This window comes from Taudactylus pleione, unplaced genomic scaffold, assembly GCF_031769625.1.
Source record: "Taudactylus pleione unplaced genomic scaffold, aTauple2 ptg000805l, whole genome shotgun sequence".
Taxonomy (NCBI): domain Eukaryota; kingdom Metazoa; phylum Chordata; class Amphibia; order Anura; family Myobatrachidae; genus Taudactylus; species Taudactylus pleione.
This window is the reverse complement of record NW_028285207.1, coordinates 416434-443606: the sequence shown is the minus strand read 5'-3', so window position 1 is coordinate 443606 and position 27173 is coordinate 416434. Positions and strand designations below refer to the sequence as shown.

The 27173-nt window shown below is 45.0% G+C and overlaps 1 protein-coding gene across 6 annotated transcripts; it reads right to left on the bottom strand.

Annotated features, from left to right (window-relative positions):
- Positions 1-2319: 2319 nt before the first annotated feature.
- Positions 2320-27126, bottom strand: LOC148474860 (uncharacterized). 6 transcript variants are annotated; one of them, XM_088458081.1, is made up of 6 exons: positions 27058-27126; positions 26332-26454; positions 18827-18944; positions 18649-18746; positions 18294-18498; positions 2320-4844 (listed from the first exon to the last, which is right to left on the bottom strand). In XM_088458081.1, the coding sequence occupies exons 3-6, from the start codon at positions 18897-18899 to the stop codon at positions 2923-2925; spliced, it is 2298 nt and encodes a 765-aa protein (XP_088314207.1). In that variant the 5' UTR covers positions 18900-18944; positions 26332-26454; positions 27058-27126; the 3' UTR covers positions 2320-2922. The 6 variants fall into 6 exon arrangements, with proteins under 6 accessions (XP_088314207.1, XP_088314206.1, XP_088314209.1 ...); XM_088458080.1 differs by having other exon boundaries at positions 26337-26454; XM_088458083.1 differs by having other exon boundaries at positions 18866-18944; positions 26337-26454.
- Positions 27127-27173: the final 47 nt, after the last annotated feature.

Below are 27173 nucleotides of genomic sequence, written 5' to 3'. Positions count from 1 at the left end.
TGATAAATGTGATGATGACTGTGACTCCTTACACCAGGAGAGGTGAAAGGGGTGAGGACCGTGTACAATAAGGGCACAGTCACATAACTGTGACTCAGACATGGACACTTGTGCTGATACACCATTTAGGAGGTGGATGTAGTGCGGGTGCTGATACATGTGATGATGACTGCGACACCTTACACCAGGAGAGGTGAGAGGGGTGAGGACCATGTACAATAAGGGCACAGTCACATAACTGTAACTCAGAGATGGACACTTGTGCTGATACACCATTTAGGAGGTGTATGTAGTGCAGGTGCTGATACATGTGATGATGACTGTGACTCCTTACACCAGGAGAGGTGAGAGGGGTGAGGAACATGTACAATAAGGGAACAGTCACATAATTGTGACTCAGACATGGACACTTGTGCTGATACACCATTTAGGAGGTGTATGTAGTGCAGGTGCTGATACATGTGATGATGACTGTGACTCCTTACACAAGGAGAGGTGAGAGGGGTGAGGACCATGTACAGTAAGGGCACAGTCACATAACTGTGACTCAGATATGGACACTTCTGCTGATACACCATTTAGGAGGTGTATGTAGTGCGGGTGCTGATACATGTGATGATGACTGTGACTCCTTACACCAGGAGAGGTGAGAGGGGTGAGGACCATGTACAATAAGGGCACAATCACATAACTATGACTCAGACATGGACACTTGTGCTCATACACCATTTAGGAGGTGTATGTAGTGCAGGTGATGATACATGTGATGATGACTGTGACTCCTTACACCAGGAGAGGTGAGAGGGGTGAGGACTGTGTACAATAAGGGCACAGTCACATAACTGTGACTCAGACATGGACACTTGTGCTGATACACCATTTAGGAGGTGTATGTAGTGCAGGTGATGATACATGTGATGATGACTGTGACTCCTTACACCAGGAGAGGTGAGAGGGGTGAGGACTGTGTACAATAAGGGCACAGTCACATAACTGTGACTCAGACATGGACACTTGTGCTGATACACCATTTAGGTGTATGTAGTGCGGGTGATGATACATGTGATGAGGACTATGACACCTTACACCAGGAGAGGTGAGAGGGGTGAGGACCGTGTACAATAAGGGCACAGTCACATAACTGTGAGTCAGACATGGACACTTGTGCCGATACACCATTTAGGAGGTGTATGTAGTGCAGGTACTGATACATGTGATGATGACTGTGACTCCTTACACCAGAGAGGTGAGAGGGGTGAGGACCATGTACAATAAGGGCACAGTCACATAACTGTGACTCAGACATGGACACTGGTACTGATACACCATTTAGGAGGTGTATGTAGTGCGGGTGCTGATACATGTGATGATGACTGTGACATCTTACACCAGGAGAGGTGAGAGGGGTGAGGACCATGTACAATAAGGGCACAATCACATAACTATGACTCAGACATGGACACTTGTGCTGATACACCATTTAGGAGGTGTATGTAGTGCGGGTGCTGATACATGTGATGATGACTGTGACTCCTTACACCAGGAGAGGTGAGAGGGGTGAGGACCATGTACAATAAGGGCACAGTCACATAACTGTGACTCAGACATGGACACTTCTGCTGATACACCATTTAGGTGTATGTAGTGCAGGTGCTGATACATGTGATGATGACTGTGACTCCTTACACCAGGAGAGGTGAGAGGGGTGAGGACCGTGTACAATAAGGGCACAGTCACATAACTGTGACACAGACATGGATACTTGTGCTGATACACCATTTAGGAGGTGTATGTAGTGTGGGTGCTGATACATGTGATGATGACTGTGACTCCTTACACCAGGAGAGGTGAGAGGGGTGAGGACCGTGTACAATAAGTGCACAATCACATAACTGTGACTCAAGACATGGACACTTGTGCAGATACACCATTTAGGAGGTGTATGTAGTGCAGGTGCAGATACATGTGATGACTGTGACTCCTTACACCAGGAGAGGTGAGAGGGGTGAGGACCGTGTACAATAAGGGCAGTCACATAACTGTCACTCAGACATGGACACTTGTGCTGATACCCTATTCAGTTTTCGGAGTTTGCTGAATACTGGGGGAAGAGGGGGGATCCTATTGGACCCCTATTGATGAATGGCCCGGTAACTAAAATATGTGGAAACTAGCGATTCCGCATTGTTACCGGCCCACTTATCGTTTGATGAATAGGCCCTTCAGAATGGACTATCCAGTTGTTAGCATTGAAAACATTAGCGCCTCAAGTATATTATATGAAGTCTATCCCATTACATGTTATCTCCATGCCAGCTGCCACAGAAAAGACGACACCTAAACATGAAAATCTGTACTTTATGTTCTTTCTTTTTAATATTCTGGTTAATGCGACTTTCTCTTTTACCAATAAGATATCTGCACTTGTGCATCTCACTGCATTACCCTATTTGTATATAATATAATGTTGCTAATAATAGTGTAATGCTTTTTCTGCATTGCATAGACACCCAATGCTTATATACAGTACATGTACATCAGGTGTAGCTACTGGTCCTGCATCCCAAAAAGTGATTCTACGAATGGATATATACATTTTCTTGCTAGCAAGTTTTATGTATGAGAAAAAAATTGTGTCCACTTGTAAATAAGCCCCTTAGTGCATAAACACCATGTGGCCTAAACTAAAGACAATCCATTTTTGATGAATCTCAGGTAATATAACTGTTATTGTATTTTATGTATGCTGGGTGGTCAACAAAATTAGACTTTTTAATTTTAATAGTCCACATTAGAACATATCTCACCTGTTTGACTTTTCTCATGTCTAACAAGATGTGATTTATCTATACAACATTAATTTCTGTACAGAACATTTCTCACCTTTGGAAAATTTAGAATATTGTTACAAACATTTCAGATTTATAAGTTCATGAACATTACTTTTTCCTTGTGACTTTTCTTATGTGTAACAAGATGTGTTTTGTTTCTACAACATTTCCCACACTCAGAGCAGGGAAATGGTTTCTCACCTGTGTGATGTCTCTGATGCATAACAAGATGAGATTTCTGTGTAAAACATTTCTCACACTCTGAGCATGGAAATGGCTTCTCACCGGTGTGACTTCTCTCATGTCTAACAAGCTTTGATTTCTCTGTAAAACATTTCCCACACTCAGAACATGGAAATGGTCTCTCACCTGTGTGACTTTTCTGATGTCTAATAAGCTGTGATTTGCAAGTAAAACATTTCTCACACTCTGAGCATGGAAATGGTTTCTCACCTGTGTGACCTCTCTGATGCGTAACAAGATCTGCTTTCTGTGTAAACCATTTTCCACACTCAGAACATGGAAATGGTCTCTCATCTGTGTGACTTTTCTGATGTATAAGAAGCTGTGATTTCCAAGTAAAACATTTCTCACACTCTGAGCATGGAAATGGCTTCTCACCTGTGTGACTTCTCTCATGTATAACAAGCTGTGATTTGTATGTAAAACATTTCCCACACTCAGAACATGGAAATGGTCTCTCACCTGTGTGACTTTTCTGATGTCTAATAAGCTGTGATTTGCAAGTAAAACATTTCTCACACTCTGAGCATGGAAATGGTTTCTCACCTGTGTGACTTTTATGATGTCTAACAAGCAGTGATTTGATAGTATAACATTTCCCACACTCTGAGCATGGAAATAGTTTCTCACCTGTGTGAGTTATCTGATGTTTAACGAGGTGTGATTCATGTATAAAACATTTCCCACACTCAGAACATGGAAATGGCTTCTCACCTGAGTGACTTCTCTCATGTCTAACAAGAGTTGATTTCTCTGTAAAACATTTCCCACACTCAGAACATGGAAATGGTTTCTCACCTGTATGACTTTTTTGATGTCTAACAAGCTGTGATTTGCAAGTAAAACATTTCTCACACTCTGAGCATGGAAATGGTTTCTCACCTGTGTGACTTCTCTGATGTGTAACAAGAGATGATTTCCAAGTAAAACATTTCCCACACTCAGAGCATGGAAATGATTTCTCAACTATGTGACCTCTCTGATGCGTAACAAGATCTGCTTTCTGTGTAAACCATTTTCCACACTCAGAACTTGGAAATGGTCTCTCACTTGTGTGACTTTTCTGATGTGTAAGAAGCTGTGATTTCCAAGTAAAACATTTCTCACACTCTGAGCATGGAAATGGTTTCTCACCTGTGTGACTTCTCTGATGTGAAAGAAGAGCTGATTTCTCTGAAAAACATTTCCCACACTCAGAACATGGAAATGGCCTTTCACCTGTGTGACTTCTCTTATGTCTAACAAGAATTGATTTCTCTGTAAAACATTTCCCACACTCAGAACATGGAAATGGTCTCTCACCTGTGTGACTTCTCTGATGTCTAACAAGCATTGATTTGCAAGTAAAACATTTCTCACACTCTGAGCATGGAAATTGTTTCTCATCTTTGTGACTTCTCGCATGTCTAACAAGCAGTGATTTGTGTGCAAAATATTTCCCACACTCAGAACATGGAAATGGTTTCTCACCTGTGTGAGTTCTCTGATGTACAACAAGCTGTGATTTGTGTTTAAAATATTTGTCATTTATAGAACAGTGGGATATTTTATCTGCTCTCAATGCTGTACTATAATTTCCAATATCAGAGTTATCAGGAGAACAGTCCTTATGAGTAGAGGGATTAGATGACACATCTGCACGGTGATGTGCTGGGTGTATAATGGGGCTGTCACATGAAGAATCTCGTGCGATGTCACTGCCTTCTATTTCACAATTTGGAGATAGCATGGGAGATTCCTCTGAGACATTCCTGCTGTTACATCCATGTGCTGGAAATAAAATACATGGTAATATGAATTTCTTCTATGACAAGTTTATATTTTTAAATAAAATCTATGATTAAAAGTTCTAGAATTACCAACAAATAGATAAACTGAAGATGTTTGAAAGTACAGTCACAAACCGCCCAGCTTTGGTATATTTGTAGATGGCTCCCACCTCCCGGTCTGCTGGATTCTCATGCTGTATCAGCCTCTTCTAGGTACAAATCACATGGAGTGGCTATAGTCTTTCATCATGATTACGCTATAGGATACTGCATTGGGGAATGTTTATCAGCCTCTTATAGGCACAAATCACATGGAGCAGGTATAGTCTTTCATCATGATTTACACTATATGATTCTGGATTGGGGAATATTTATCAGCCTCTTATAGGCACAAATCACATGGAGTGGCTATAGTCTTTCATCATGATTACGCTATAGGATACTGCATTGGGGAATGTTTATCAGCCTCTTATAGGCACAAATCACATGGAGCCGCTAGTCTTTCATCATGATTTACGCTATATGATTCTGGATTGGGGAATGTTATCAGCCTCTTATAGGTACAAATTGCAGTTAGTCTTTCATCATGATTACGCTATATGATACTGGATTGGGTTTCTGATCCCATGGGCCATTGTGTGGTTGTGGAGATGGAAAGTAGTAAATGTACTTTGGTGAACATATGCTCCTAATATTTCTCCTAGTGATTTTATTTTCTAAATTGTCCCAATTTTTAGCTCTCCGAACATTACATACTCTAATACTAGCTGGCGATTTTAATACAGTGGACGAACCTAATATTGACAAGTCCTCTCCTGCTTCACGCCTAAAAGCTCCCTCGTGGTACCATATTTATGGTCTTATAACTATTTTTCAATTAAGTGATCTGTGGGGGTTACTCAACTTGACAGATAGATCATTTACCCCCTTTCCAGAGCTCATCACTCCCTGACTTGCAGAGATTACTTTTTAGTGGCCACTCGGATTCTCAGGTGCGATCGGTGGGTATTGGTGACATTATAGTTTCTGATCATGCCTCGATTAGGCTTAGCTTATGGCATGCTTCTTTCATGACGACTGACCGCCTTTGGCATTTCCCAGATTATCTGTCAAAGTCTGAGGGCTGTTAGAAATTTTTGGCGGTTTCCTGGGCATTAATTTAGATGACAACCTGAAGCATTAGGGTAACGGTCTTTTCCTTGGAGACATCGGAGGGGGTCATGAGGGATCATGTTTTTAATTATGTGTCTAAGCTGAGAATAGAATACTCTGAACAGTAAATTTCCCTGAGATCTGATGGAGCTTTGGAGTTTCATTGCTGTATTATCAGATTCCACTCTGGGATCCTATACAGTGTAAATGGCTTCTAGAGAGGTGCCTTACAGCGCAGGCACAGACATGTATTGATTACACTAAGGTGGAGGAACAAATGTGGGAAATTGCTGTCAATGATGTTTAGACCGTAGAGGAAAGGCTCCTTTATTACAGCTATCAGGGATCCTGCTACAGGCGAAACCCATGTCCAAACCTTTTCCCATTTCCATGAATTCTATACTGAACTTTATCAATCTACAATCGATGGACAGGCCTCTGCCATATAGAATTCGAACAGAGGAAAATATGCCTACACTCAGACTCAAAGAGATGCTCTATCAGCCGACATTACTGAGTCGGAACTGGCAGTTACTGCCCGTCTACAACCACATAAATCTCCAGGATGTGTCGGTTTACCGGGGTATATTTTAAACTTTTACAACCACACTTGACGCCAACATTGTTATAACCTTACTACAGAATTCTCCAATACAATCCACCTTACTCATCCTTCACGATTGCCTACGCGATACTTATTCCTAAACCTGACAAAGATCCCCTTCTAGTTGACTTCTATCAACCCATATCTCTCCTCAATATGGACGTCAAACATCTCTCCAAAATAACAGCTAATAGACTGCGCACTATACTAACAGACTTGTTGTCTTCACACCAAATGGGTCTCGTTCATGGCTGACATTTTGTGACAGCTGTACATACAGCTTGTCAGGGTTCGGCCTAGGATCGGCCATTACCGCAGCAACAGCTTCGCTTGACTTCTCGTGCGGTCAGACGTCAAGTGCGGTGGGGGGTGACGATCTGGGGATTTTGCCTTCGGTGCCTTTGGACTTCCATGTGCGTATCAGTGTCAGGGTTTCTGAGGTTGCAGTCATGGACGCTGACATGATGCTCCTTCTCACTTGACTGTTCCTTCAACCAATGGTAGCATTGTTTTGGTCAACAGACGCTGTCCTCCTATGAGCTGCTACCTTAGGGTATATAACTGGGCTCTGGACATAAGGAAGTTGTTTATGCTTGTCATTCCATTCCAGGTTCCCATACTTGCTCTCAAATTATTCCTAACATATCGATTATATTCTCCAGTGTGTCTGGATTCTCATGCTGTGTACTCAGGGCCTGATTCAGACTTGGGAATAGAGAGAGATCTCTCTCAACTGATCATCTTGGTGAAACCATGCTGCACTGCAGGTGAGGCAGATTTAAAATGTGCAGAGAGATTTAGATTTGGGAGGAGTGTTTCCAAACTGACATCTAAACTGTAGTGTAATAATAAAGCAGTGCAGTATCTGTGGGCTACATGCAAAATCAGCCAGTATTTACCCAACATGTAAAAAAAATGTATGTATTTACACCCCTTGCACTGCAATATGGTTTGTTCAGGTTCACAGTTGAGAGAGATATCTCACTATTCCCAACTCTGAATCAGGCCCTCAGTACGCATTACTGTGTAGAAATACTGAACCACTCTCCGGTGTGTGTGGATTCTCATGCTGTGTACTCAGTACACATTACTGTACAAATACTGAACCACTCTCCGGTGTGTCTGTTTTCTCATGCTGTGTACTCAGTACGCATTACTGTACAAATACTGAACCACTCTCCAGTGTCTGGATTCTCATTCTGTGTACTCAGTACACATTACTGTACAAATACTGAACCACTCTCCGGTGTGTCTGTATTCTCAGTACGCACTACTGTACAAATACTGAACCACTCTCCGGTTTGTCTGGAATCTCATGCTGTGTACTCAGTAAACATTACTGTGTACAAATACTGAACCACTCTCCAGTGTCTGGATTCTCATTCTGTGTACTCAGTAAATATTACTGTACAAATACTGAACCACTCTCTAGTGTGTCTGGATTCTCATGCTGTGTACTCAGTACACATTACTGTACAAATACTGAACCACTCTCCGGTGTATCTGGATTCTCATGCTGTGTACTCAGTATGCATTACTGTACAAATACAGAACCACTCTCCTGTGTGGATTCTCATGCTGTGTACTCAGTATGCATTACTGTACAAATACTGAACCACTCTCCGGTGTGTCTGGATTCTCATGCTGTGTAATCAGTACGCATTACTGTGTACAAATACTGAACCACTCTCCGGTGTGTCTGTATTCTCATGCTGTGTACTCAGTACACACTACTGTACAAATACTGAACCACTCTCCTGTGTGTCTGGATTCTCATGCTGTGTACTCAGTACGCATTACTGTACAAACACTGAACCACTCTCCGGTGTGTCTGGATTCTCATGCTGTGTACTCAGTATGCATTACTGTACAAATACTGAACCACTCTCCGGTGTGTCTGGATTCTCATGCTGTGTACTCAGTACACATTACTGTACAAATGCTGAACCACTCTCCGGTGTGTCTGTATTCTCATGCTGTGTACTCAGTATGCATTACTGTGTACAAATACTGAGCCATTCTCCGGTGTGTCTGTATTCTCATGCTGTGTACTCAGTAAATATTACTGTACAAATACTGAACCACTCTCCGGTGTGTCTGTATTCTCATGCTGTGTACTCAGTACACACTACTGTACAAATACTGAACCACTCTCCTGTGTGTCTGGATTCTCATGCTGTGTACTCAGTATGCATTACTGTACAAACACTGAACCACTCTCCGGTGTGTCTGGATTCTCATGCTGTGTACTCAGTATGCATTACTGTACAAATACTGAACCACTCTCCATTGTGTCTGGATTCTCATGCTGTGTACTCAGTACACATTACTGTACAAATACTGAACCACTCTCCGGTGTGTCTGGATTCTCATGCTGTGTACTCAGTACACATTACTGTACAAATACTGAGCCACTCTCCGGTGTGTCGGGAATTTCATGCTGTGTACTCAGTACGCATTACTGTACAAATACTGAACCACTCTCCGGTGTGTCTGGATTCTCATGCTGTGTACTCAGTACGCATTACTGTACAAATACTGAGCCACTCTCCGATGTGTCTGGATTCTCATGCTGTGTACTCAGTATGCATTACTGTACAAATACTGAACCACTCTCCTGTGTGTCTGGATTCTCATGCTGTGTACTCAGTACACATTACTGTACAAATACTGAACCACTCTCCGGTGTGTCTGTATTCTCATGCTGTGTACTCAGTACGCATTACTGTACAAATACTGAGCCACTCTCCGGTGTGTCTGGATTCTCATGCTGTGTACTCAGTACGCATTACTGTACAAACACTGAGCCACTCTCCGGTGTGTCTGGATTCTCATGCTGTGTACTCAGTATGCAATTACTGTGTACAAATACTGAGCCACTCTCCGGTGTGTCTGGATTCTCATGCTGTGTACTCATTACACATTACTGTATAAATACTGAGCCACTCTCCGGTGTGTCTGTATTCTCATGCTGTGTACTCAGTACACATTACTGTATAAATACTGAGCCACTCTCCGGTGTGTCTGGATTCTCATGCTGTGTACTCACTACACATTACTGTACAAATACTGAACCACTCTCCATTGTGTCTTGATTCTCATGCTGTGTACTCCGTAAACATTACTGTACAAATACTGAGCCACTCTCCGGTGTGTCTGTATTCTCATTCTGTGTACTCAATACGCATTACTGTACAAATACTGAACCACTCTCCGGTGTGTCTGGATTCTCATGCTGTGTACTCAGTACACATTACTGTACAAATGCTGAACCACTCTCCGGTGTGTCTGGATTCTCATGCTGTGTACTCAGTACACATTACTGTACAAATACTGAGCCACTCTCCGGTGTGTCTGGATTCTCATGCTGTGTACTCAGTACACATTACTGTACAAATACTGAGCCACTCTCCGGTGTGTCTGCATTCTCATGCTGTGTACTCAGTACACATTACTGTACAAATACTGAACCACTCTCCGGTGTGTCTGGATTCTCATGCTGTGTACTCAGTACGCATTACTGTACAAACACTGAGCCACTCTCCGGTGTGTCTGGATTCTCATGCTGTGTACTCAGTACACATTACTGTATAAATACTGAGCCACTCTCCGGTGTGTCTGGATTCTCATGCTGTGTACTCAGTACACATTACTGTATAAATACTGAGCCACTCTCCGGTGTGTCTGGATTCTCATGCTGTGTACTCAGTACACATTACTGTACAAATACTGAACCACTCTCCATTGTGTCTGGATTCTCATGCCGAGTACTCCGTAAACATTACTGTACAAATACTGAACCACTCTCCGGTGTGTCTGGATTCTCATGTTGTGTTCTCAGTACGCATTACTGTACAAATACTGAGCCACTCTCCGGTGTGTCTGGTTTCTCATGCTGTGTACTCAGTACGCATTACTGTACAAACACTGAGCCACTCTCCGGTGTGTCTGGATTCTCATGCTGTGTACTCAGTATGCATTACTGTACAAATACTGAGCCACTCTCCGGTGTGTCTGGATTCTCATGCTGTGTACTCAGTACACATTACTGTATAAATACTGAACCACTCTCCGGTGTGTCTGGATTCTCATGCTGTGTACTCAGTACACATTACTGTATAAATACTGAGCCACTCTCCGGTGTGTCTGGATTCTCATGCTGTGTACTCAGTACACATTACTGTACAAATACTGAACCACTCTCCATTGTGTCTGGATTCTCATGCTGTGTACTCCGTAAACATTACTGTACAAATACTGAGCCACTCTCCGGTGTGTCTGTATTCTCATTCTGTGTACTCAATACGCATTACTGTACAAATACTGAACCACTCTCCGGTGTGTCTGGATTCTCATGCTGTGTACTCAGTACGCATTACTGTACAAATACTGAACCACTCTCCGGTGTGTCTGGATTCTCATGCTGTATACTCAGTAAACATTACTGTACAAATACTGAACCACTCTCCGGTGTGTCTGTATTCTCATGCTGTGTACTCATGCTGTGTACTCAGTAAATATTACTGTACAAACACTGAATCACTCTCCTTGTGTGTCTGTATTCTCATGCTGTCTACTCAGTAAATATTACTGTACAAATACTGAACCACTCTCCGGTGTGTCTGGATTCTCATGCTGTGTACTCAGTACACATTACTGTACAAACACTGAACCACTCTACGGTGTGTCTGGATTCTCATGCTGGGTACTCAGTACGCACTACTGTACAAATACTGAACCACTCTCCGGTGTGTCTGGATTCTCATGCTGTGTACTCAGTACACAATACTGTACAAATACTGAGCCACTCTCCGGTGTGTCTGGATTCTCATGCTGTGTACTCAGTACGCATTACTGTACAAACACTGAACCACTCTCCGGTGTGTCTGGATTCTCATGCTGTGTACTCAGTACGCATTACTGTACAAATACTGAACCACTCTCCGGTGTGTCTGGATTCTCATGCTGTGTACTCAGTACGCATTACTGTACAAATACTGAACCACTCTCCGGTGTGTCTGGATTCTCATGCTGTGTACTCAGTACGCATTACTGTACAAATACTGAACCACTCTCCGGTGTGTCTGGATTCTCATGCTGTGTACTCAGTACGCATTACTGTACAAATACTGAGCCACTCTCCGGTGTGTCTGGATTCTCATGCTGTGTACTCAGTACGCATTACTGTACAAATACTGAGCCACTCTCCGGTGTGTCTGGATTCTCATGCTGTGTACTCAGTAAGCATTACTGTATAAATACTGAACCACTCTCCGGTGTGTCTGTATTCTCATGCTGTGTACTCAGTATGCATTACTGTACAAACACTGAACCACTCTCCGGTGTGTCTGGATTCTCATGCTGTGTACTCAGTATGCATTACTGTACAAACACTGAACCACTCTCTGGTGTGTCTGGATTCTCATGCTGTGTACTCAGTACACATTACTGTACAAATACTGAACCACTCTCCGGTGTGTCTGGATTCTCATGCTGTGTACTCAGTACGCATTAATGTACAAATACTGAGCCATTCTCCGGTGTGTCTGGATTCTCATGCTGTGTACTCAGTACACATTACTGTACAAATACTGAACCACTCTCCGGTGTGTCTGGATTCTCATGCTGTGTACTCAGTAAATATTACTGTACAAATACTGAACCACTCTCCGGTGTGTCTGGATTCTCATGCTGTGTACTCAGTAAATATTACTGTACAAATACTGAACCACTCTCCGGTGTGTCTGGATTCTCATGCTGTTTACTCAGTACGCATTACTGTACAAACACTGAACCAGTCTCCGGTGTGTCTGGATTCTCATGCTGTGTACTCAGTAAATATTACTGTACAAACACTGAACCAGTCTCCGGTGTGTCTGGATTCTCATGCTGTGTACTCATTAAATATTACTGTACAAATACTGAACCACTCTCCGGTGTGTCTGGATTCTCATGCTGTGTACTCAGTACGCAGTACTGTACAAATACTGAGCCACTCTCCGGTGTGTCTGGATTCTCATGCGGTGTACTCAGTACGCATTACTGTACAAATACTGAACCACTCTATGCTGTGTACTCAGTACGCATTACTGTACAAATACTGAACCACTCTCCGGTGTGTCTGGATTCTCATGCTGTGTACTCAGTACACATTACTGTACAAATACTGAGCCACTCTCTGGTGTGTCTGGATTCTCATGCTGTGTACTCAGTATTCACTACTGTACAAATACTGAGCCACTCTCCGGTGTGTCTGTATTCTCATGTTGTGTACTCAGTACACATTATTGTACAAACACTGAGCCACTCTCCGGTGTGTCTGGATTCTCATGCTGTGTACTCAGTATGAATTACTGTGTACAAATACTGAGCCACTCTCCGGTGTGTCTGGATTCGTACACTGTGTATGCAGTGCATCCTCATTCTACACCAGTGTCAGCAGTACAACCTATTCTCCATTGTCAACAACACATTCTCTCTCTCAGTGGATCTTCTCTCCAACTTCTCAAAGTATCACTCCAGGAATTAACACCCTTGTACCCACTCTATACTCAGTATGGAGATTATTCTACCTGTGGGACATAGTGGTGTATCTTTCTCCACTCCCACTCGCAGCAGTTTCCTGACCAGGGGACTGCGACCTGCTTGCCTGGTGCAACTGAAACCCATATACCGCATGGAGGGGTCACTGTTGAATACCTCCCAGCAGGTTAGATTCCGTAACCTTGATCTGGTCTCGTTAACATCCGCTGTTTGTGGATGAGAACATATATCCAGGCCCCTCACCTCCGATTCCTACCCGGGACCACAGAGCTTTCAGCCCCTTAGTAGGGAATTCAGGTAAGCCAGTTATTGCAGCAGTGATAACTGCTGAAAGGAGAGGTGTTGGGGGGAAGCTACTGTAGACAACACAAAGTTTGTCATTGTGCCACTTGGCCCCAACTATTTACGGGTTTAGAGAGACCTGAATCTGACCCCTCTATCTATCTAATGTGTTATTTTTACTCACAGCTCATCACTTCTTTGTTGGTTAAGGGACCCTATACTAAAGCACAGAGATACACGTCAGGGGTGCCCTTTATTGCCCCTCTTCTTTAATCTTTCAATAGACCAACTTTTCTGCAGTTAACAATCTTGGTTTCCATTCAAAGTTATCTCTGTGGACAATGCTGAAATCAAACCGTCAGATTTTGCCTACAACGTCTTACTGTATATTACCAATCCTAAAGAATCTCAGGATTATGCTGAATAAATTGCAGGAGTTCGGTGATGTTTCAGACTTTGCAGCCAACATGACTACATCCACGGGCCCTTTCCTGCACCCTATATAAAGAAATCATGTTGGAGCAACCTTCTCCGATTTGGAAGAAGAACCCAATCACCTAACTGGGTAATCATCTACCTACGCGCCCCCTGGGGGTTATATCGACTTCCCAAAATGAGCTCTGGCATTTCAGGGAATCTTCTTTCATCTTACCTGGGTAGGGCTAGTTTGGTCAGAATTGTGACATCTCCTCGGTTTATGGATTTTTTTACAGTCCCTGCCGCTTCTGCTCACTTCCGTTTAGGAAACTCGTTTGGCAAATCAACAATCTAAATCTAATGGAGGCATCAACTTTCCACACCTGCCACATTATAACCATGCTGCCATACTGAGGTATTTATGGGACTGGCTTCATGGTCATCATTCCTACACAAATACATCCCTTGAGTGGTATTTCCTGACTGACTGTCGTTTTCTTCATTACCTCTATCAACATGATCCTGAAATTCCACAGCAGATACATGAGAATCCCTTATCGCAGTCCACACGTAATTGTGGTACATAATGTGGCATAGTCACAGATCTGGGTTTGTGCCATTCTTGGGTAATCCCGAGTGTCGGTGTGGTGCACAGGATTTCCCATTTACCAGATTGAGGTCACCCCATCCTGAGACAATCGGCTGCTTGGCATATAAACAAAGCGACCACTGACATTAGCACAGACAATACAGAAGCTTCCTACTTTACATCACTTCCCCCCCTTGCACTCTTCCAAGCACAGCATTACGTCAGTGCCTCATTTGTGTGGTCCTCAGACCAAGATTAGCAGAACGCGTTGGGCCGTTGGCATCTATCCTCTCCGATCCCCATCATGCTATATATGTAGATCACTCCTACATGAGAACGGTTATGGATCAATGATCAGACTCAATCTGGTAGGAATCTCTGGCTACAAAGTCATCCCATTTCTTTCCTACAACACTCTAGTCAGTGCTCCCAATATATCGCGTAAGGAACTATCCGCGGCTCAGTATCAGGAAACGTTTCCCAACATCTGTCACGAAGCCTACTTTACACCCCATAGACACGTTATTAGCTGGTATGTCATCCTCTCATTCCTCTTATCGCGTAAGGAACTATCCAATGCTCAGTATCAGGAAACGTTTCCCAACATCTGTCACAAAGCCTTTTTTACACCCCATAGACATGTTATTAGCTGGTATGTCATCTTCCCATTCCTCTTCTCGCCCTAAGACCCCACCAGCCAATCGCCTTCATTCCTTTGGAGCTTACCCTTCCTTTGCTGCTTTTGGCAACAGATTAGGAAAGTTGCTTTGGAAAACCGAGTCAACTATTTACCACTAACCAGTGATATGGGCGATCTTCTGCATTTTACCTAGTTGTCAGAGAGAAACTAGAGGTTGTAAAATAACCTACTTATAATTATTAGTGCTGCCGCAGGAGAAGGCCATATTACATGTATTAGTGCTGCCGCAGGGAAGGCCATATTACATGTAATTATTAGTGCTGCCGCAGGAGAAGGCCATATTACATGTAATTATTAGTGCTGCCGCAGGGAAGGCCATATTACATGTAATTATTAGTGCTGCCGCAGGGAAGGCCGTATTATATGTAATTATTAGTGCTGCCGCAGGGAAGGCCGTATTACATGTAATTATTAGTGCTTCCGCAGGGAAGGCCGTATTACATGCAATTATTAGTGCTTCCGCAGGGAAGGCCGTATTACATGCAATTATTAGTGCTGCCGCAGGGACGGCCGTATTACATGTAATTATTAGTGCTGCAGCAGGGAAGGCCGTATTACATGTAATTATTAGTGCTTCCGCAGGGAAGGCCATATAACATGTAATTATTAGTGCTGCCGCAGGGACGGCCGTATTACATGTAATTATTAGTGCTGCCGCAGGGAAGGCCGTATTACATGTAATTATTAGTGCTGCCGCAGGGAAGGCCGTATTACATGTAATTATTAGTGCTGCCGCAGGGAAGGCCATATTACATGTAATTATTAGTGCTGCCGCAGGGAAGGCCGTATTACATGTAATTATTAGTGCTGCCGCAGGGAAGGCCGTATTACATGTAATTATTAGTGCTGCCGCAGGGAAGGCCGTATAACATGTAATTATTAGTGCTGCCGCAGGGAAGGCCGTATTACATGTAATTATTAGTGCTGCAGCAGGGACGGCCGTATTACATGTAATTATTAGTGCTGCCGCAGGGAAGGCCGTATTACATGTAATTATTAGTGCTTCCGCAGGGAAGGCCGTATAACATGTAATTATTAGTGCTGCCGCAGGGAAGGCCATATAACATGTAATTATTAGTGCTGCCGCAGGGAAGGCCATATTGCAGAGTTTAATTAACGCAGACCATCCGACCCCAACTGTATTTTTAGAGAAACTTCCACATGGTTATCATGGACTGCCTTGGGAGCACATTAGATAAGGAAGAGCGGTCCTCTGATACGAGGGAGAGTTACGCACATACGTTTCCCATAGACTATAGACTCAGAGTATGTGACTCGCTCTAACATACCCTATGGGACGGTTACTGCCAATTAGATCACATTTTCCCATTCTCCTGGATTGTGAAAGCAATATGGTCTCCTCGGTTCCCTTTGTTTCATTTCTAGCTTATAGTTCATAGTGTTCACTCTAGCTCCGGCGGCAGCTGCGCCCAAAAAGGGGGCATGGCCAATGAAAAGGGGGCGTGTCTATAAGACGCGTCCCCTTTTCATCACACTTGGGGGCGTGCCCGCACTTACGGACACGCCAGGCAGCCTCCAAGCGCTTCCAAGACGGAGAATAGATGCCAGGTGCATGCGTCTGGCGTCTATTCTCCGGCGGTAACCAGGTCACCACACATTTCCCCACCCGCGGGACAATGTGACCCGCGGGTGAAGACGGCACCCGCAGGCTGTGAGGGCAGGGCGCTTTTTGCCCTCCAGAAGGAAAGCAGGGCACCGCGCCCCGCTAAAACAGCCTAGCGGGAATGTTAGTTCACTCGCATGACTGTCTTCCCTTATAGAAGTTACTGTCTACACTCTTCTTTTTTATCTGCTTCTATTTGGGTTTGTATACAGCAGATTTATCTATACTGTATGTCCGTTATCTCTCATTGTTTACATTCATATACTGACTGTTAGTCACTTCTTATTACTATTATCTGCTCACTGTTTCAATGTTTTACTGTTGAGTGTATGGCTGTGATTCACACCAACTCTTTGTGTAAATGTTATTTTACCTAACACACAATGTTTGAGAAAGTGTGAGGAGGAGACTGATCAGACCTTTGGGCTGGTAACACAGTGATATGATGTGAGGGGGAGAGCAGGAGTATAATAGGGGCTGATGGCTCCTGATGTATATGATACACCAGAGAGTGTGGGGAGGAGACTGGTCAGATCTCTGGGCTGGTAACACACAGTGACATGATGTGAGGGAGAGAGCAGGAGTATAATAGGGGCTGATGGCTCCTGATGTATGAGATACACCAGAGAGTGTGGGGAGGAGACTGGTCAGATCTCTGGGCTGGTAACACACAGTTACATGATGTGAGGGGGGAGAGCAGGAGTATAATAGGGGCTGATGGCTCCTGATGTATGAGATACACCAGAGAGTGTGGGGAGGAGACTGGTCAGATCTCTGGGCTGGTAACACACAGTGACATGATGTGAGGGGGAGAGCAGGAGTATAATAGGGGCTGATGGCTCCTGATGTATGAGATACACCAGAGAGTGTGGGAAGGAGACTGGTCAGATCTCTGGGCTGGTAACACACATTGACATGATGTGAGGGAGAGAGGAGGAGTATAATAGGGGCTGATGGCTCCTGATGTATGAGATACACCAGAGAGTGTGGGGAGGAGACTGGTCAGATCTCTGGGCTGGTAACACACAGTGACATGATGTGAGGAGGAGAGCAGGAGTATAATAGGGGCTGATGGCTCCTGATGTATGAGATACACCAGAGAGTGTGGGGAGGAGACTGGTCAGATCTCTGGGCTGGTAACACACAGTGACATGATGTGAGGGGGAGAGCAGGAGTATAATAGGGGCTGATGGCTCCTGATGTATGAGATACACCAGAGAGTGTGGGAAGGAGACTGGTCAGATCTCTGGGCTGGTAACACACAGTGACATGATGTGAGGAGGAGAGCAGGAGTATAATAGGGGCTGATGGCTCCTGATGTATGAGATACACCAGAGAGTATGGGGAGGAGACTGGTCAGATCTCTGGGCTGGTAACACAGAGTGACATGATGTGAGGGGGAGAGCAGGAGTATAATAGGGGCTGATGGCTCCTGACTCCGCCACTGGGCAAACACATTTCCCTTTTTACTTTGTACTGTTGTAGTGACTTAGCAAGAAGAATATATGACTCTTTTCTGAGTAAGTGTTTATTACTCACCTGTGCTGATATCTGTAGGGATTTCCTCCACCTTACACTGCTGATCATCCTTCATATACGTGTCTTCTCCCTCTATATCTGCTGCCTTCATATCAGTCACATACGTCTCTTGTTCTCCGTCTGTATCTTCTACCTTTATATCAGTCACATACATCTCTTCTTCTCCCGCTATATCTTCTACCTTTATATTAGCCAGACTTTCACCCTTAGTAACACACAAAACAATAAAATAACAGTTTAAAAATGTTCGATTTCATTAAATCACATTAATTAGAATAATTCTGGTTAAAAAGACACACACAGCTTCCTATAGATCATATAAGGACACTGTGGTATATTGGTGAGACTCAACTACCTGATGCTCCTGTGGGATCCTGTGATTCTCCTCTATACAATCCTTTGAATAAAGAGGATGGGGACATCTCTCTGGGGTATTTCTGTTACTGGGTCCATCTGTAGGAGACACATAGTGACTGAGTACATTGTATATATGTGATTATCAGGTGATGTGTGTATATAGGGGGCCCCCATACCTGCTCTCCCCGGTACAATAAATGACAGTCTCCTCTTACCCAGTGATGTGAGGGGCCGGTGATTCTCCATCATCACGTCCTTGCACAGACCCCTATGTTCCTCTATATACTCCCCCTCCTGCATGGAGACATAGACAGTGACATCCTGACACCTTATAGGAACCTCACACATACAATGATACAGTCATCATGCAAAAACATATCCCCTAGTGGCTCTGTCATGCCCCATTCCCAGCAGTCACCTCTCCAGTCATGACCCTGTATTATTACTCTAGATATAAGTGATGTCACTGTGACACTCCCAGATCCCCTCACCTCCCCAGTCATGTCCCTGTATTATTACTATAGATATAAGTGATGTCACTGTGACACTCCCAGATCCCCTCACCTCCCCAGTCATGTCCCTGTATTATTACTATAGATATAAGTGATATCACTGTGACTCTCCCAGATCCCCTCACCTCCCCAGTCATGCCCCTGTATTATTACTATAGATATTTTAAAAGAAACAAACAATCTACAGACAGAACAAAAAATGTAATCAAAGTAAAACAGCACAAAAATCATAATACAAAAGCTGGACAAAGCTAAACACACTCCAGTTCGACATGGATAGCATAAACAAAATCACACAATTAAATTGCTCTGGAAATAAAGGCAAAATAATTATAAAACATACAAATATAAATGGTATCGACTACTGGTATAACAAAATACGAAAAATTGCACTTAGGACTGAAAACATGGAATGAAAACATTTTAGGAAAATTAACTGAACAAACTAATTACATTAAGGAGCTGACAAATTAACGGTTCCTTTCCCCTGTCTGGAAAGACACCATCTATCTCATTTCAGCATAGAGTTACAACTTTTAATTAATATCTTTCGTGATTGGCAACATCAGACCAGAGCTCTCCTTTTAAAAAATATCAAGGGGATCTGCTGCAAACCAGGTTCTAGCTACAAATGACCTTCACCAGGATAGTAAGACAAAGTGTATCGGTATAGCATTAGGGAGTGTGTTTCCTCTAAGTCAAGGCTGAACAGACATAACCTAGGGTCTAACGAAGTGAGAGAGGAAGCTGTTGATTTCATATTATCCCAAACCTTAGACCAAAAAGGAAATACTGCTGGACAATCCCACATCAAATGCCAAAAACCAGAATACAGTGCACCACATTTTGGGCAATTAGTCCTCAAACAGACTGCCGTAAGGAGAGTGTGGTATGATATACTCCATGTAAAACAAAAAAACCTGCTGGTACCCAACACACTGAGTAATAAACTTAAATTTGCATCCATTGTTCAATGAATCCAGATCAACTTCCCATTTCAGCTTAAGAGGATTTAACAAATCTGTCATAAAATTAGTATTAATTTAAGGTTAGCATACACAGTGGAGATTTGACCCCTTGAGCCCAAACAAGTTACTAGTGATTTAATTAGGGAAGGGGATAACATTGGGGGCAAACTACCAAGTTGAGCATGGACTGCATGTCTCAATTGTAAGTTTCTATAAAAGGCCGTGCTAGGGAAACCGAACTCAGACTGAAGCTGTAAACAGGATATAAAAACACCCTCTACATATAATTGACCCAAGGAAGAGACCCCTCCCAATCTCCAAATGTTATCATATGAAAGTTTAGACAGTTCAGGATATTATTTATTAACCCATAAAGGGGAATCCTCATCGAAATTTTTCCAATCAAATAAAGTATGTGCATAACGCCATAACAAAAGGGCCTGGCGGTGTAACGGAGGAAGACCAGAGACACAGACACCAGAAAGAAGAAATTGCAAAGGATAGATAGAGGACCCCATCCACTCGGCTAGAAAACCAAGTAACGTATGGTCCCCAGCACTAGAAACCCAACTGAATAATTGGACCAATTGAGAGGCCATAGAATACAAACATAAATTAGGGAGGCCTAAACCACCCGAAGCCTTGGATGCAACAAAGTTTTAATGGCCACTCGCGTGGGTTTGTCACCCCAAATACATGAAGATAAAATACTCTCAATACTTGAAAAAAAAACTTTTGTAGGGATATAAACTGGAGAATGCGGTGATAAATAATATTTGGACTGAATTGACATTTTAAAGATTGATGCGTCCCATAATGGTAAGTGGCAATCTCTTCCACATATAAACCCTCAATTTAAAATTTAAAGTAATTGGGTCTATTGTGAGAAAGTCTGTAGATTGAGGATGAATCCAGACTCCCAAACACTTAAAACGCAGACTCCACTGAAGTGGGCAAGAGGATTCATTAGTTATAGTGAGACAACCAGAAATAGGAATTATATTAGATTTGTCCCAATTAATGAGTAACCCTGAAAAACCACCAAACGTATTGACTATTCCAGCATCATAGCCAAAGAAACCTTGGCATCCTCCAAAAATAAGAGCATATCATCTGCGTATAAGGCTATGACATCGCTCAATACTCCAGCTCTAAAGCCACGAATACCAGGAGCAGTACGTAACAGACACGCCAGATGCTCAATAGCAAGCACAAATAGGGCAGGAGATAGAGGACACCCCTGGTGAGTCCCTCTAGCGAGGCATCTCAGTTTCGTAGCAAGCTAAATGCCGGAGGAGGATAATAGAGAGAGAAGAAAGTCTGGAACACCCAAGAATCACATTCTCATAAGAAAGAAACCAGAAACCGGTGACCAGAGCGAAGCCCATCTGAGGCACAGGTGCATCAGGGTGGGTGCCCTGTGGACCCTATGGACTTCGTAGAAAGAGAGATAAAGGTAAGTTCTTACCATATTCTCTCCTTTTCTACTTCAGGGTCCATAGGCTCCACAGGAAAACCTTAGGGATGTCAAAAAGCAGTTCCATTAAGGGTGGGGACGCTCCTGTGCAGAGAGGAGAATCTGCCGCCCAAAGGAAGCATCCTGAGAGGCAAAGGTATCAGATGCATAATACCTCAGAAAGGTCTGGACAGAAGACCACGTAGCCGCCTTACAAAGCTGAACAGCCGAGGTGTCATGGTGAGCTGCCCACAGACAGAGTAGAATGAGCAGTAACAGAGGGCAGAACAGGAAGGCCCTCAGAAGTGTAAGCCTTAGAGATCATCATGCAAATCCACCTAGCCAAAGTTTGCTTATTGGCTGGCCATCCCTTCTTGTGGAATCCATAGAGTACAAACAAGGAGTCTGACTTCCGAAGGGAACTCGTACGGTCCACATCCAATGAGGCCTCACCTGTCGAGAGGTCTGGGGAATTAAAGGCCAGCACAATAATTTCCTCATTAATGTGGAAACTACAGACCACCTTAGGAAGGAAACCAGGGCCAGTCCGAAGCACTGCCCTGTCCTGGTGAAAAAACAGAAATGGAGAACGGCAAGAGATAGCCCCCAAATCTGACACTCTTCTGGCAGAAGCAATAGCCAGAAGAAAAACAACTGTCTTAGCAGTAAGCCATTTGAGATCCACTGAGTCCAGGGGTTCAAATGGAGGGCCCGAAGGACAACAGCCAAATCCCAAGGCACCACAGGAGGGACAAAAAGGAGGCTGGATGTGAAGGACCCCCTGTAGGAAAGTGCGGATATCAGGAAGAGGAGCAATCCTTCGCTGGAACCACACTGAAAGAGCACAGAACTGCACCTTCAGTGAAGCAAGGGGGAGACCAAGGACCAAACCCGCCTGCAGGAAAGCCAAATTTCTGGATATCCTAAAAACTTGGTGGTCGTAACCTCTGGAATGACACACAGAGCCGGAAAAACCCTTGGAATTTCAGAGGGATGTCTCAACAGCCACGCCATCAAAGACAGATGACCCAGGTCCGGGCAAAGGCAAGGACCATGAGACAGCAGGTCCAGACGTTGAGGCAACAGCAACGGAGTGTCGATGGAGAGACTTGGAAGATCTGAGTATCAGTGACGTCTGGGCCACACTGGAGCCACCAAGAGGACAGTGCCTCCTTCTTGTTTGAACTTCCAAAGAACTCGAGGAAGAAGGGAGATTGGAGGGAACAGGTACGCAAACAGGAAGGTCCACTTGACTGACAGAGCATCTACCAAGAGAGCCTTGGCGTATCTTGTCCTGGACCCGTACATTGGCAGTTTGTGATTTTGTCGAGAGGACATGAGGTCCATGTCTGGAAGGCCCCACTTATCCACTAGGGGCTGAAACACTTTTTGGTAAAGAGATCATTCCCCGGGATGCACGTTGTGACGGCTGAGGAAGTCCGCTTCCCAATTGAGAACTCCAGGGATGAACACTGCAGATATGACTGGGAGATGGCCATCCGCCCATGTCAGAATGTGTGACACCTCTGTCATTGCTGCCTGACTTCAAGTCCCTCCTTGTTGGTTTATGTAAGCCACGGTCGTGGCGTTGTCTGACTGAACTTGCACAGGCTTTCCGTGAAGTAAGAGTATGGCTTGTTGCAGGGCTCTGAAGACCGCCCGACGTTCCAATATGTTGATTGGCAGGGCGGCCTCTTCCGCTGTACACCATCCCCGAAATGTGTGGACCAGTCACTGCACCCCAAAATTGGAGACTGGCATCCAAAAGGGGCACCCCCTGATGAGGTGGCCCATCTGCAGCCACCAAACAAGAGACAGACGCACCTCCGAAGAGAGCACCATTGTTTGCTTTATCCGATGGGGTAATCCGTCCCACCTGGAGAGGATCAATTTCTGCAGAGGCCAGGAAGGAAACAGGGAATATTTCACCATGTCGAACGTCGACACTATGGAATCGAGTAACTGCATTGCAGAGTGGATGGACACTCGGCGACTGTGGAGGCATCTGCATACTTGCATCAGCAAAGTGGAGATCTTGTCCGTAGACAGAAAGATCCGCTGCTGTTGTGAATCCAACAGAGCTCCCAGATGCAGCATCCTTTGGGATGGGATCAGGGAGCACCTCTTCCAATTGATATACCACCCGTGCATAGATATAGTCAGCTGTAGGTGGTGGTGGTGAAGTCCCTCTGGAGACCCTGCCAACAGTAAAAGCTGTAAAAACAGTAAAAAGTCGTCCATATATGGTAACAGGCGGACTCCCTGCAGCCGCAGATGGGCTGCCATCACTGCCATAACTTTGGTAAACATCAGAGGTGCAGTAGAGAGGCCAAACAGCAGAGCCCGAAACTGGAAATGTTGCAGTACAGCAAACCTGAGAAAACGCTGGTGAGATGAAGCAATCGGAATATGCAGGTATGCATCCTGAATATCCAGTGACACCATAAAATCCCCAGGTTCCATAGCCAATATAACTGAGCGTAGGGTTTCCATCCTGAACAGAGGTACCCTGAGGAATTTGTTCAGGGAGTTATAGGCCAGTGGGATCCAGTCGAATTTTGAACCAGAAAGATTGGTATAACAACCCGTTCCCCTCTGAGGCAACGGGACAGGTACAATGACTTCTGCTTGAGCAAGGATTTAAGAAATGACAGTTTGTGAAAAAAAAATAATATATAGTTTCAGACAGACAGCGCTAACATAAGTCACATACAATGCAGAAATTAACCTGCACCATGGCACTATAATCAACTACACAGACTCAGTGCCTGGTAGGCAATAGTGCTGCATACACTGACCCAAAAGGGAGAGGTATGCAGGGGGACTGGGCACATGCTGGGCAAAGAGAACTGCCACATTGCCATCCAAGAAAATGGCCACCGGAGACTTTAGAGGTGGCGTGGCCCAAGAAGGGGAGCAGCTCAGCGTAGCCAGGCCGCAGTGGAAAGGCGCGCTGAACTGAGAGGAGGAACCGGCTGTTAAGACAGGGAAGGCAGCCTGCCCTGGCCAGCGTTTAACCCCCGGGACGCTGGAGCATTTCCGCATCACTCCAGCCTGCAGTCTCTGGTCGCCTAGTGGAAGCGAAGGACTCAGTGCCTGGCTCCCCATGCTGTCATCCCCAGGGAGTCCTCAGCCCTGGCGGAACAGGACTGCGTCTCGGCAGGTCATCACCGCGGTGGGGTATGAAATCCTGGTGGCTGAAAAACTTCCAGGTGAAATACTGACGGGGAACGTAAGTTAGCAAACCCTACACTTCTCCTCCCCCACCAAACCTCCCTTTGTGGTGCCTAACCATAAAACTCCCAGAGTGGTGCCTAAACATAAGTCCCCCCGGGGGCGCCTAAACCTATCCCCCTCCCTGAACCCTAACCTAACCCTCCCGGATAATCAAAATTTAGATGTTGGGATTTTGTCAGGTGGCTTCCCGCCATGCTTTACTGTTGGCATGACACAGGACAAAGTCTTTTGGAGGATGGCCTGGTGTCAGGAAGAGCAGCAAAGAAGCCAATAATCTCCAGGAAAACATCAGGGACAGACTGATATTCTGCAATAGGTACAGTGATTGGACTGCTGGGGAATGGGGTAACGTTATTTTCTCTGATGAATCCCCTTTCAGATTGTTTGGGGCACTGGAAAACCCATGTCTGGAGAAGAAAAGGTGAGTGCTACCATCAGTCCTGGTACGTCTATACCTCCTAAAGACTGGTCACAAAAACTTTCTATACAGATTAAGCCACTGTACAATTTATTGTATGTTCTATAGAACCTGTGACAATTATTCAACTTTGAGCGCCCTTTTCCCTTTTCTATGTGTATGTCTGTATGGTGACCCCACTAACAGGGGGGCGGGTGTGAAGGTGCAGCCATCGGATTCTCTCTATTTGTGACATTGTGTGAGCGCAGGATAAAGGTATATTATAACACACAGTGGTCGAGGTGGGGATTTCGAAGTGGGGGTATGGAGACACGCTGTGAAAACTGGGCGTGGCCATGTGTGACGAGGGGCGTTGTTACGTGTCACGATGGGGCAGCGACTACTGCAACTGATGATCGCGACGGTGATCCTAGGCAGCATCTATGGACGCAGCACTGGGATGGTAACTTAATGTAGGAGGAGCCTAGTTCCTACAGACGCCTCCTGCTGCATCTGTATTGTAGCTGTACGGGTCACATATAAATCAGGCCCTTTATGCTCAGCATATGAAATCCACCAATACAATTGTACACATATATGCTGGGTCACAGATCCGGATATATGATTATTCTCCGAGTTACCCTTTAACTGAATTGTAAGCTGAACCAGCAGAATGTTTTAGAGCAGAACTTAGTGATGCTGCTGACCTTGCCAGTGGACATTAGAGAAAGCTCTTGCTCAGAAGGTGAGGAGCTTCTCTCATTAGCTTTGCAAAAGTGGTTCCATGTGAGGGGGAGGTCCTCCAAGCAAAGTACCCTCCCCTTTCTTCATGTGCAGTGGCGTCAAGGATGTGCTTGCCACCGCGCCCGTGATCCGTCCATCATGGATACCAATGGAGGCCCCTGGGAGAGAGGTATGTTACTCGCCTGGGTCCTCAGACTCCTCATTAATATGGTTTTAGCCATCTGTAGGAGGGGGACCTTGTGTATCACATCAGGGTCGGTTCTAGACCAAGTAGAGCCCAGGGCGAAAACTGCTTTTGGTTCCCCACTTAAAAGGACAAAAAAAATAAAATATTCTATACTGTTTATGTGTGTACTAAAAATCTCACCTTACCTATATGGGGGTTTCTCGGCAATGGGGAACCTCTGAAGAAATTGATCCTCCGTGGGCAGACAGTGTCCTCAATCAGTAGTCACTGTGCACATTGAAGATCACATGGTCCGGAAAATGCCTGTGTGTAGGAATATAACCAATGTCACCATCATACAACAGAAGCTTAACCAGAAATGTGCCCCGTGTCCCATCCAGCCTCCTGCCCCCCCCGTGTTCCCTCCAGCCCTCTGTCATTCCAGCCTCCAATACCCCTTCCAGTCCTCATTCCAGCCTTCAGCCCTGTGTCCCCTCCAGTCCCGTCATTCTTCCACCTCTGTCCCCTCCAGCACCCTGTTATTCCAGCCTTCAGCCCCATGTCCCTTCCAGCCCCCCGTCATTCCAGCGTCCAGTCCCCTGTATCCCCTCCAGCCCCCTCTCATTCCAGCTTCCAGTCCTCATTCCAGCCTTCAGCCCCCCAGTGTTCCCTCCAGCCCTGTCATTCCAGCCTCCAGTCCTCATTCCAGCCTTCAGCCCTGTGTCCCCTCCAGTCCACCATCATTCCAGCCTCCTGTGACTCCTCCAGCCTCCTATCATTACACCCCCTGTCATTCCAGCCTCCTCTGTCCCCCTGTCATTCCAGCCTCCTCTGTCCCCTGTCATTCCAGCCTCCTCTGTCCCCTGTCATTCCAGCCTCCTGAGTAACCTGAACAACCCACCTGCTCCCCGGCCCCCTCCAGCTTACCTGCCCTCTGGCAGCGGGACACTGCTCCTCCTGCTCCCGGGTCGGGGTCTGCTGCTCCGCCCACCGCTGTATCCCGTATGTGCCCCTCCCCCTGCTCCTCCCCCTCCCCAGCACCT

Excerpts from the sequence above, each read along its gene's own strand:
- LOC148474860 (XM_088458081.1), bottom strand. The coding sequence starts at position 18,899 with ATGATGGAGAATCACCGGCCCCTCACATCACTGGGTAAGAGGAGACTG. Across the intron at positions 18,747-18,826 it reads TATTGTACCGGGGAGAGCAG|ATGGACCCAGTAACAGAAAT; the intron begins GTATGGGGGCCC and ends TGTCTCCTACAG. Across the intron at positions 4,845-18,293 it reads CCCTACAGATATCAGCACAG|CACATGGATGTAACAGCAGG; the intron begins GTGAGTAATAAA and ends TTTTATTTCCAG.